At 33.1% G+C, this 12,885-nt stretch overlaps 1 protein-coding gene across 1 annotated transcript; it reads right to left on the bottom strand.

The window, feature by feature from the left end:
* Positions 11,083–12,680, bottom strand: LOC109343065. The gene is made up of 5 exons (XM_019581191.1): positions 12,450–12,680; positions 12,159–12,365; positions 11,983–12,075; positions 11,799–11,900; positions 11,083–11,558 (listed from the first exon to the last, which is right to left on the bottom strand). The coding sequence occupies exons 1-5, from the start codon at positions 12,657–12,659 to the stop codon at positions 11,163–11,165; spliced, it is 1,008 nt and encodes a 335-aa protein (XP_019436736.1). The 5' UTR covers positions 12,660–12,680; the 3' UTR covers positions 11,083–11,162.

Below are 12,885 nucleotides of genomic sequence, written 5' to 3'. Positions count from 1 at the left end.
AAAATGGAGCAACTACTTGAATGCAACTCTTACCAAGAGAAGCAACTATTTGAATGCAACCGCCTTGGAATTCAAAGAATATGTCTTGATTTAGTGGGATCAACTTAACCAAGATAAAATAAGGATTGGTGTTGATCCCATTGACTTGTGGGAAGAGATGAAGATACTCATAAGGAGGAGGTTTGTCCCTTGCTCATACCAAAGGGACCTTCACAGCAAACTCCAAAGGCTCACTCAAGAGTCTAAGAGTGTTGATGACTTCAAGGAAATGGAATTAGCATTACCAAGGTCCAATTTCCAAGAGGACCGAGAAGCCATGACGGGTAGGTTCTTGCATGGTTAAACTAATATATCCAAGATATTGTTGAATTACAACATTATGTTAATTTGGATGACTTGGTTCAACAAACCATGAAAGTGGAGGAACAATTGAAGAGGAAAAGGTCAAAATTTTCCTGAAGTTCTTTTCCAAATTCCAGGCATTAAAGTGGGTGGACAAATCCAAGAAGCAGGGAAGCCCAACAAAAGATGGTACACCTAGTACCAAGGAAGCTATGGCAACAAGCCAAGGCAAGCAACCAATGGTGGCTAATTAAAGTAGTTGAGATGTGAAATGTTTCAAGTGCATAGGCCTTGGGCATATTTCTCCTTAATGTCCTACAAGAAGAACCATGGTCATGATGAATGGCAAAGTGTAGTCTAAATCCAAGGCTTCATGTGATAAGGAGGGTGATCATGATAAGGAGGTTGATGCCATATGTGAAGAAGATATTGCTCATGACCTTGGCACGATTTTGATGAAGACACCAGCATCACATAAAGAAGAAAAGGAAGAATACTTATGAAGAAAATGAAGATAAAGCTTCAAGGAAATTAGAGTCTAAGTTTATAGGTACTTCTATCCTTATACTCTAAAAATACAATTAGTAGTAATTCTCAAAAAGTATTTTAAAATGAAAATTGAAATCTACAAGTACAAAATGAAAACAATTTTCAAAATACTGTGTAACATGTTATTGGATGTAAGTAATAGGTTACAAGAACTAAGTATTAGGTTATCAAAACTAAGTAATAGGTTACCAGAACAAAGTAATAGATTACATGAGTGAAAAAGGAGTTACCCATCAAACAATGAACAGGGTAATCGATTACTCCATTTGTGTAACTAATTACAATGTTACAGTATATTTGAGTAATTGACTACACACTAGGGTAATCAATTACTCAGTTGGACAAAATGTTTGGGTAATCGATTACATCCTTTGAGTAATCGATTACACTATATGATAATCGATTACTCAGTTGGATAGAATGTTTGGGTAATCGATTACGTTGAGGCTGTAATCGATTACTGAGAGTTGTTACACCAAATTTTCAGATTCAAACTGCACAACTTTCATCCCGAACGAAGTGGTTTCATTACAGTCAATGCCTACCTTTTCATAGAGGTGTTATGGTTGATTGGAAAGCCTATTTAAAGGCATTGAAATTCAGAATTCATAACATAACTCTTATACACAAATCTAAAATTTCTGAAACCCTTTTCTGCAACTTGTTCTTAACTTTCAGATTAAATTTTCTGAAGTTGCTATAAGTATGGTTTCAAAGTATTTCAAATCTTCTAAGCATTATTACTAAGTGTAGAAAGAGTTACCGGATTGCAAGAGATAATAGTATTCAAATCTTGTAAAGGCAATCCTTGCGATTGTTAAAGTTTCCTTCATTCAAATTGTTGAAATACTTTCTTTAACAAGGGTGTTATAAGAAAGGGGATAGAGTCACTTGGAAATATTTTTTTCCAAAGAGTGATATAGGTATTAGAGAGTGAGTAAGGTAAAAGGAAGTCTCGGGGTGAGAATTTGTAATTACTTGACATTTTTCTCCATAATATTTCCGCTGCTACTAACTCTGTAAATTGCAGAAAAATTTGTCATAGATTTATGACAACTAATTCACCCCCCCCCCCCCCCCTTAGTTGCCATCTTAGTCTTAAAATCATTCCTATAAGGGATTTGTTGATGGTTAGCTAGGAGCTGAGAAATTGTGAATTATTCCAAGATCATCGCAAAATTCCTCAAAAGAAGCATTTTGAAATCTCCCCATTGATCACTTCTTATAGTAACAATTTTCAGGGATTTTTCATTTTGAACTCTCTTAGCATATTTTCTAACGGCATTAAATGCCTCATTCTTATGCACCAGGACTAGATTCTAATTGTTTATATAAAAATCGTCTTCTATAACAAGAGCATAATAGTTGCCACCAAAACTTCTAGTCTGATAGGGGCCAAAAAAGTCAATGTGTAGCAACTGCAATGATATATAAGATGAAACCATATGGTTTGGTTTAAATTATGTTTTTGTTAGCTTACCCTTTTGAAATACATCACACAGTTTGTCTTTGACAAATTCCTATTAGGTAAGCCAACAACAAGATCTTTCTTTATCAATTTATTCAAATGATCCATACAACTATGAGCAATTCTCCTATGCCAAACCTATCATGTAAATATTCTTAATTTTCTCTTACAAATAAGTTTAGAGTTTTTAGATAACTTATCCTCGATGGATCCCTTGTCATAAAGTTGACTCATGCTTAATAGATCATGCTTGAATCCCTCAACATATAGAACTCCTGCTATTATGGTAGAATATGTCTTTCCGAATTGACCTACTCCGAGAAATTTTCCTTTGTCATAGTCACCTAATATGACATAGCTTTTCTCCCTTGAAGTAATGACAAAGAACTTGCTTTTTTTTTGCCTGTCATGTGTTTTGAGCAACCGATATCCAAATACCATAAATCACTGGGAGCTCCCAAACATTCCTACAAAAAAGGTTAAGCTATATTAGGTACCCAATTTTATTTGGGTCCTAGATGGTTAGCCCTTTCTCTACCCAATTGAAATGACCTAAGGGCATACCTTATTTTCTAATCAAGCAAATATTTGGTGTGTACCTAAAGTTTTTACAATAAGTACATATAGGTTGATACATATGTATGCTTGTATTATTTTTACGACTTTTAGTTGTATGAACACTTTGTTTATGAAAGATTAATTTTGAATAACCTAGACATCTTTAGTCCGAGGAGTGTCTCTGCACTTTCAACATGTTGTCTAAATGTTTACTACTCTTGTTTAAAATTTTGAGTTCAAGATTCAATGTTAAAATATTCTTTTCAATAGTAATGCTGTTTGAACATGAAGAAGAAGAAGTTTTATTTCTTAACATATCTAACTCATTTTCTATTTTGAAAGCAATTTGGACAATTTGACATATTCACTACGTAATTCGTTGAAAGCATTTTAAAATTCAAAAAGTGAAGGCTTATGTACATGTTTAGATTCATTTACCTCTTCGTCATCAGAGTGATGAGATGTCATTAAGGAAATATGCGTCTACTCGTCATTTTCAGGGTCAGAGCTGGATTTTGAATCATTGACTTCCCAAGCGATATACGCTCTCCTTCCCGCGTTCTTATCAGCCTTCTCTTTGAAGGGATTCTTCTTTAATGAAGGATAATCTGCCTTCATGTGGCCTTGTTTTCTGTAGTCAAAGCATGAGAATGTCTAATTGCAGGATGAAGCCTCATCACTTCTAGTGAATCTCTTTAAAGGTCTCGATCTGTTTGCCATATTTCTCTTGAGAAATTTGCTTAACTTCTAGACCGGTAAACCTATGTCCTCCTCGTCGTTTTCTGAGTCATATTTACAGGTCTCGCATGAGTATACCTTTTTCTTTAGAAAAATATTTTTCTTCTTCTTTTCTTGCTCCACATGTTGCTCTAGTAAGTCTAATTTCAACTCATGTTCCTGCAATTTTATAAATAGTGCAACCAATGATCTCTTAGAGAGAGTTTTATTTTTTGATATGGTTGTCACCTTTGGTTGTGAAGTTCTTGTTAGTGATATAAGGAATTGAAGGTTAAGATCAATATTGGAAAACACTTTCTTAGTGCTATGAGATGGTTTATAAGATGAGTAAATCTTTTATGAAGGTATAGAATTTTCACTCCTGGTTTTATGTGAAACATCTCATACTCTTGTGAGAGAGTGTTGAGCCTGGTCCTTTTAACATCTTCGGTTCTCTCATGAGTTGTCTATAGGATATCCCACATATCTTTGTTAGATTTATAATTTGACACCCTAAAGAACTCATCTATGCCTAAGGCTGATGTGAGAATATTTTTGGTTTAATCTCCTTCACACCATCTATCACAACAAAAGGGTTCATTAGGCCCTTCCTCAATTGCATTCCAAATGCCATATGTTGAGTTGTATAAAGATTTTCATCCTGATTTTCCAGAAATCATAACATTCTCCAATAAAACTTGGAGGGAGATTGATGTTGGAAACTTCTCCAAAAAATGATCTGGAGACCATCTTAAGGATTAGGACCTTAGGAGTATCTTATGCAAACAAGGCTATACTGACAATTGTAAGTATAAGATGACAAACTAAGAGGGGTGAATTAATTTTCTACACAAAGTGAAAATTTTCACAACATCAAGATTAAAGGGTATTATGCCACTGAATAAGTTGTAGAAAAATAAAAGTTTTGAGCTTATGAATGTAAATAGTAAGGAGAAGGGAGAAAGTACATAGAGAATTTTATATTGGTTCACCTTCTTATCCATCTAAGACTACTTCCAGTACTCTTGCGTCCTAACATATTTTCCCTGATATATTGAGTTGCAATTACAAATCACATCTCGAGATCACTTGTACATCACACACTCACCTATATCTCACCACTTAGAAGAAAACCACTTCTAAGCAAACACTCTTCCCCTTTTCACCACACCCTATGGTGAAAAGATTACACAAGATGAAATGAAGAAATTTGCTAGGGCAAGGCTTACAAGATATGAAAATTCTATAACTTGTAATACTTAGAATCTTCCTATATAACAAGTACACAATGCTTTTAGTGTTTAATGTATGAAAACTCAAAGAAAACACTTGGATGCAACTTCATAAATATCTACGTAAAACTGAAGTTGTAACAAAATGTTTGAAAGATTGTATGAAAGTTGTGTGCAAATTGTATGTAAATTGTGTGTCAAAAATTGGGTGTTCTATGACCATTAAATAGGTTTCCAACCAGCCATTATACCCTGTGATAAAGGTACAAGACATTTGCAATGATCTTTATGATTGATTTGATAAAGACAAAGAATTGTATTTATAATCTCTAAGATAATGGCCGGAAAGAATATTCTAGAAGTGATCATTATCATTGATCACAATATTGGAGACAATAGAAACTAGTTTGGTAAATAGGACATAACTCACTCCCTACTTGTCCAAACTTGAAAAATCTCATATCATCACGAATCTAATTAAAAAGGTAATAATATTATGGGCATGCAATTTCTAAAGCATACTCTCAGTTATCCAGAATATTTGTGCAAGAATAGGACATAAGATGTTTGGACATCAAGCAAGATGTATTTATTTAGAGTACAAGATAGAGATGTTGGACTTATTCACCATCAAAACATTCAAAATAATGATTTAATTCATTTATCCAAAGGAAATCAATATGATATTCAAGATTTGAGGTCATAGGCAATACCCTTGAAAATGCAAGCATGCATCAATCAATAGATTGTATATGTAAGCATGCATCATATGGATTTTGATGAAGACAAAGATTGACAACAAAGTTAGTAGATAAAGTTGAAGACAAAAGTTGTAGACAAAGATCAAGGACAAGCTTGAAGACAAGGAGAAATAAACAAAAAAACAATGTCAAAAGTCAAAGCTCAAGGTCACTCAAGCTCAAGCATTCAAGATGATCTAAAGGCTAAGTATTTTTGTATTTTTTAGGTCTTAAGATGTTTGATTGCTAGAGTCTAGGCTAGGTGAAGCTTAATGAAAGTCTCACAATCTAAAATTGATCATAACTAAAATGAGACTTACATGCATACATGCATGATTTACATGCACATGCATAAATACATGATCACATGATTTTTATGCATTAAACAAAGTTTTAAATTGTACACCACTCAAGGTCATGCATCATATTTTTACAAATCATGTAGGAGGTTCATGTCATATTGAAGTATCTTTTTCAGAAAACCATTAATCGATTAAGGTTTAGTTAATCGATTAAGCTATACACAATTAGGAACCCGTTAATCGATTAAGTAGAGGGTTAATCGATTAATGTTAGTTACAGTTTCTAAATTCTTAATTTTTAAAGAATCATTAATCGATTAATTAGAGTGTTAAGGAATAACTACACCTGAAACAGAAAAATGTATTAACTCATTTATCCTAAGTATTTTTGAAAAAGGGATAAAAGGATAAAAGAGAAAACTTCATGAATCCTTAGAAGTTTTCAAGAACTACATTGTCAAATCTTTTGTAAAGAAGCATTGCATCTCACATTTCTATACTCTGAGTTAGTGAGAGTTGTAGAAAGGTTCTTAGATTCTGGAACGATGAATATTCAGCACATGTAGGTGCAACAACTCATTTTTGTGTATAGACCTTGGCATAAACATATTATCTTGGGTGTGTGGGTATCTTTGTGTTAGCGAGAATAGAATTGGGTTAGGAGTCTTGGTACATTCACTTGTACAAGAGTCTTGATTGTGAATTAGGAGTGGTTAGGACCAGATCGTTAGATCTGGTGTAGAGTATCCAATAGAAGTGGGTTGAGGGTCAAACCATTCAGGGATCTCTAAGTCCAAGAAAGTAGTCATGTATCTTTGGAAGTATGTTTGTAAAACATTGATTTCCATTAGTGAAGAAAAATTTCCCAGGTTCAGAAGGGGAGGTCTGGATGTTGTTTACACATGGACAAACATACGAACCAGGATAAAAGCCATTGTCTCATTTCTCTTAACCCTTAACTCCTTATGTTTTTGTATTGTTTGATTTACTTAACTTGACATTCATATCATTCAGAGTTATTTGCATATTTTGTTTTGTGCATTAACTGTGTGTTATCATCTATAAGAGTGCATACAAGTTAAGTTGAATCATGGTTATCTTGGTGATTGAAGAAAATGTTTTTTCAAAGAACAAGAACTGGTTAATCGATTCAGTTCTTGAGTTAGTCGATTATATGCAAAAGTAGTTAATCGATTATATACACAAATAGTTAGTCGATTAAAGCACCTAGTTAAAGGATTAAACAATGAGGAAAACTGTGTAATGCTTTTGTAAATCGAATAACGATAATTGTATACTAAACCACATAATCAGCCCCTCTAGGTGATTTATGGAGCCTTTGTGTACCAATAAGTGGCATCAGTGCTAGTTTGAACATGCTAGCTTAATTGTTAATTCATGTGATCCTTGGGATAAACATAATGGGCTCGACAAGTCCTTTTGAGTCTATTGATACAAACATTTGAGATGCCGTAAAATATGGAAATTTTGATCCACTATACTTGGTGGAAGGAGAAACCAAAGAGAAACCAAAAAGTCTCTTTACCAATGAGGAAAAGAGAAAAGTGCAGCTTGATTTGAAAGCAGAAAATATTATTACCTCTGCACTTTAATATGATGAGTTCTTCAGGGTTTCTCAATGCAAAAGTGCTAAGGAAATGTGGGATACTTTACAAGTAATCCATGAAGGCATTATTGAGGTTAAGCGAGCTAGATTAATGCTTTGACACACGAGTATGTCTTATTTCGCATGTTTCCACATGAATCTATTAGTTATATGCAAAAGCGATTTAACCATCTCATCGCATTAGATAAAGTGTTTGCTAATGGTGAATTGACTAACAAGGTTTGAAGATGTCTTGATAGGACATAGCAACCTAAGGTGACGCCTATAATTGAGTTAAAAGATTTGGATTCGATGTCACTCAAAACACTTTTCGGGAAACTTCAAGAACATGAGATGGAGTTAAGACGCTTGACACTCCATGAACACATGGACAAGAACATCAAAGGAATCTCTTTCAAGGAAACAAAATCACATTCTAAAAGTCAAGACGAGAGAATTGATGATAATGATGAGTCTGACTCCAACATCGATGATGAAACCATGTCCCTCCTTATCAAAAAATTCATAAAGTTCCTAAGAAACAATGGAGGATTCGTAAAGTTTCGGAAAGAAGATGCAAAGTACTCAATCAAGAATAGCAAGTATGACAAAGACAAAAAAACTTGCTACAAGTGTGGGAAACTATGCCATATGAGGTACACATGTCCTTCTTTTCTGAAGCAGATTGAGCATGACATTAAGAAAGACTCTCAGGATATCAAAGCTAAGAAGACATAAATAACTTGGGATGCACCCGAAGGGACACTACATCAACAACCACCTCAGAAGATGAAGAATCAAACAAGCTATGCCTTATGGCTCATAATATGAATTCATACAAAGTAAGTGAGCAAGATGAATCTAGTGAGGTAAACTCTTCTGATTCTAGTTCAAATTCTAATGATTCCCCCATGTATGATATACTTTATGGGGCTTATGTTGAAATGCATTAAGAATATAAGAAGTTAGCTAAAAAGTATGCGGATAGGAAAAGGATGATTTTAGAACATGAAAATAAAGTTTGTGAATTGTAAAGTTTTATTGATGAGCTTAAAGTTGAAATTGGAACCTTGGGTCTTATATATACGAACTCTTTATGTGATTGTTCTACTAAGTTAAATGTGACACCTACTTGTGAAAATTGCACTTTCTTGGAAAAATAAAATAAACTTTTAAAGGTCAAAGTTGCAAATTTCACAACTAGTAGTCACAACTTAAACAACTTACTTGCTACATGAAAAATATTGGGAATAGATTCGGTTTGAGATATATGCATGCAAAGAATAAATTTCACAAGAAACGAGTATATTTTTCGAAAATGTCATATCTTATGTCCCCCACTTGCTTTTGTTGTGGAATGCATGGTCATACTTTGAGTTCATGTACTATTAGAATGCATGGTGTTCCAAAAGGACAATATATGTGGATTGTTAAGGGACAACATCACAAGGTAACTAACATCAAGGGACCCAAGATGATTTGGGTACCCAAGACATGCAATTAAACTTCTTTTGTAGGTGTTCCAAAAGGACATATGAACATCAAATAGTACATGGTCAACAAATATTCTAGGTACATGATAGGTGAGAAGATCAAGCCTTATTGACCTATCACCTAAAGAAAAAGACAATGTAACTTATGGACAAAATTGTCAACTCAAATGCTTGAAGTTAAGATGAACTGTACTAAAAATGTAATAAGGTATCTCTTCTAACTACAACTGTTACATATCTTAAGTGATATAGATAATTATGTTAATGAAACCCTTGTAAGGCGCACCGAGATGGTCTGAATTAGTGTATGGTTACTTCGTTGCTTAAAATATTGATTTTTTAGTGTTAATCTATTATACAATTCCATAAAATTTCTATAAAGCCCAGTTCATCAATTATCCTCCAATTAATGATTAATTAAGTAATGTTATTTACTGGATAATCGATTAGTGAATAATTACAAGCCTTTAAAAAACAGAAACCAGAAAACACAATTTTGTTCAAATAAAAAATGACACTATATGCAATCTCTCGTTTTGTTTGAATATTTTCACTAATGGAGATATTGTTTTGATATAAACAAATTAACAAAGAAACTCTTGTCTTTCTTCATAAGTTTGGCTCTTGTTGATTCCACATAACCTCTTAGCTTCTCTATGTATCCTAAAACAAAATCATTATCCTAGATAGAAGATCCATCATCCCTAATCTATCACCTTGCTTTATGATAAAAAAAATCAGCATTGAATTTTCGTTGTCTAATGAACATCTTTCAATGCATATAACATGAATCTAGATTTGAAAGACCTTATTGTAATCTATAATCAACTTCAAAAACTAAGACCATTAGAACATAGTGATTACATAAGATGAAAATAACAACAATTAAGAATGAATATGATGTGCTATTTTTATCTTTAAACTATCAACCAGTTTATTATGATTTGAAATGTTAGAAATTGAATGAATCACTCTATAAATCTTCAAAAACCAAAGAAAGCTGATATTTTTTCTGTTTCAAAGTACTAGACAATTGGTTCAGCTTAAGTCGTAATCAATTACTATGTTATGAAAATTGAGAATCAATTTTATTGACCGTTAAACATTTTCTTATAGGTCGAGACAATTTCCAGAAAAATGTGGATTTCTTTAACTACTCAAAATCAACTACTAATCGATTATGTGAAGTAAAACTCATAGTTATGTTCAAATGTCATCTTTATCACTAATGATCCTAATTAAATAAATGACATGAGAAGCAGAAACTTATATGACTCTACTCGTCATAACATTTTAGAAACAAAGATACGCATTTAAAAGTGTTGTCTTGAAAATTGTTGTCTACATCAAAACAAAGATATGCATTTAAGGTTTCAATATCCCTTTTTTTATTATGAAAAACCATGTTAACTTTCTTTAGACTAGAAAGGTTTTGATATGAACTACTTTTTAAAAATGTTTAAGCTTTCCCTCAAGAAAAGCTCATTTGAAATTCAATATGCAGAAGCTTTAAAGATCAAAATATACCTATAAAATTGAAATTAAAGAAATCTTTTCCCCTTTTCGCATGTTAAAAGAGAAATAGTAAAATATATATGTGAAGGCTCGAGAATTGGAGATATACACTACAATAAAACTTCCTGTTAGCCACGGTTGAAACAGTGGCTAAAGTGGGGAAAAACCGTAGCTAGATTGAGTGGCCACACTTAATGTCGTTGTGGCAAGGAATGGTGTTGCTAAAAATTAGCCACGGTCATTATGTTATTTCGCTACACTTCTGTGAAATGTGGTAACATCTATTTAGCCACAGTCTGTTTAATTCAGCTACAGTCGAACCGTGGCTAAGTTTCTGATTTTGCCACACCACAACCGTGGCTAAGTTGCTTATTTTTCCACAATACATCCGTGGCTAATTAAATTTATTTAAAGTTACTTTCGTACATACTCCTCTCATGATCCCAATGTATCATTGTCTCACAATCTTTATTTTCAATAATATAATGGTAAATTTATAATAAAATTAAATATTTGCTAGCTAATAATAATAAAATTGAATCTTATACAATTACCAAATGTTTAACATTCAAAAATGCTGATAAACACAAAATGCAAAATGTTATGATCATATAAGTTCATGAATTTTAAGAAACCATATCTAAGATGGTGGAACATCACGAGCGAAAGTGGTTAACTCACTACCAAATTTTTCGACTAGAAACTTCTCAAGAGTAGCCAAACGATTCTGAGTATGTGCAAGTTGCTCCTTGGTCTCTTCATACCCTGATAGTTTTACTTCTAAAGTTTGTACATATTTCTTCAAGTCTTCAACATGTTGACTAGAGCCACTAGAATTCAAAAAACCAGTAAAATGTCTAGACGTTCCAAAAACACTGGAGGGACAAATACCAGTGCCCAAACCATGCACTCGACCTGAATGTTCAGCTCCATATGCTTTTCCAATTGCATCATTAGGATGAGCAAATACCTTTGATGAAACACCTGAAGTAGTGACATTTTCTTGATCTTGAGGTAAATGCTCTGATATTTTATCCTATTAAATAACAAGAAATTAATAATTTATATAGTGGCAAAATGCAAATTGCATGGCAGTAACCTATAATGGAAAATTGCATCAATAGAATCAGAAAGGACAAAATGATATTATGCGTTTGCCTACCTAACTAACTGCATACCATTATCCATTTCACAACTTAGGAAATGGTTCTAAAAATGATACACTTTTTAGGACATATGTAACACATCATGTATGAAAAGACTTTAAATTACTTACAGCTAGAGTTTTTCCTTCTTCGCTTACATAGCTTCCATCCTTCTTCAATAAAGTTGACAAAACAACCTCACCACGACATACAGGTCTTTGCAATTTTAGCTCCTAACACAACCAATGAAACATAAGTTTTTACATTCACAAAACTTCATTCTTTACAATAATACAATTACCTAGGACAACTTACCATTTGACGACCTCTCCTTGCATTGCTCATACTACCACCAGCATGGGAAACTTTAAGATTTTTGCGACTTCTAGTGTTCGCCAAACTTTGTTTCTACAATTGCCAAACATTGTAGTCATTATATTAAAAAAATACAAGTCTTGGAGAAATTAAATACTTCACAACATAATGTTTACCTTCATCTTATCCTCCTTATAATGATGCACAAATGCAGTCCAATCAGCACAATCTAAACCTGGAGGAGGATTAGCAAGTATGTCTTCCTTACTTTTATTAGGATAGAAATACTTACACCTTAACCTATATTTATAGGCCCTCCATCTTTCACCTAGAGTACTCATAGCCCATTTGACTCCAGCAACATAATCAAACTCAAAATTTTCCTTCACACATTATTAAATACGCTAGTCAATTTTCAATGACAATAGGAAAAAATTATTAAAATTGCAAATTTTTTAAATAATTACCTCAATATATTTCCATTGTTGGTATCTATTATCCTTTGACATCCAATCCCATCTTTTAACATAAATAGGACAAATTGTTGAGTTTTGAGCTAGTTTACCAAGAAACCTCACAAGTAAGTTTGAGCCATTGTCATTGCCTTGTCCATAACCATTGAGTTCCACAATAACTTTTTTAGTTTTTTCCAAATGCCAAACCTGAATTGCTTGCATTTTTCGAGTTTCAATTTCTCCTGAAGAGTTTCAATTATGATCTAGTGGTAAATATCGACGATGTCCCATGAAGCAATATTTTCCGCCAAACTTTAGCCATTTAGACTCTGTATCAAAATTACATGATGGACAAGCAAGTGATGTATGAGTGTTCCATCCAGATAAGTTGTCTAGACCTGGGAAGTCACTAATAGTACAAAACAATGATGCACGCATTTGAAATGAT

This window comes from Lupinus angustifolius, chromosome LG01, assembly GCF_001865875.1.
Source record: "Lupinus angustifolius cultivar Tanjil chromosome LG01, LupAngTanjil_v1.0, whole genome shotgun sequence".
Taxonomy (NCBI): Eukaryota; Viridiplantae; Streptophyta; class Magnoliopsida; order Fabales; family Fabaceae; genus Lupinus; species Lupinus angustifolius.
Note: the sequence above shows the minus strand (reverse complement) of the source record. Positions and strands in the feature narration are given on the sequence as shown.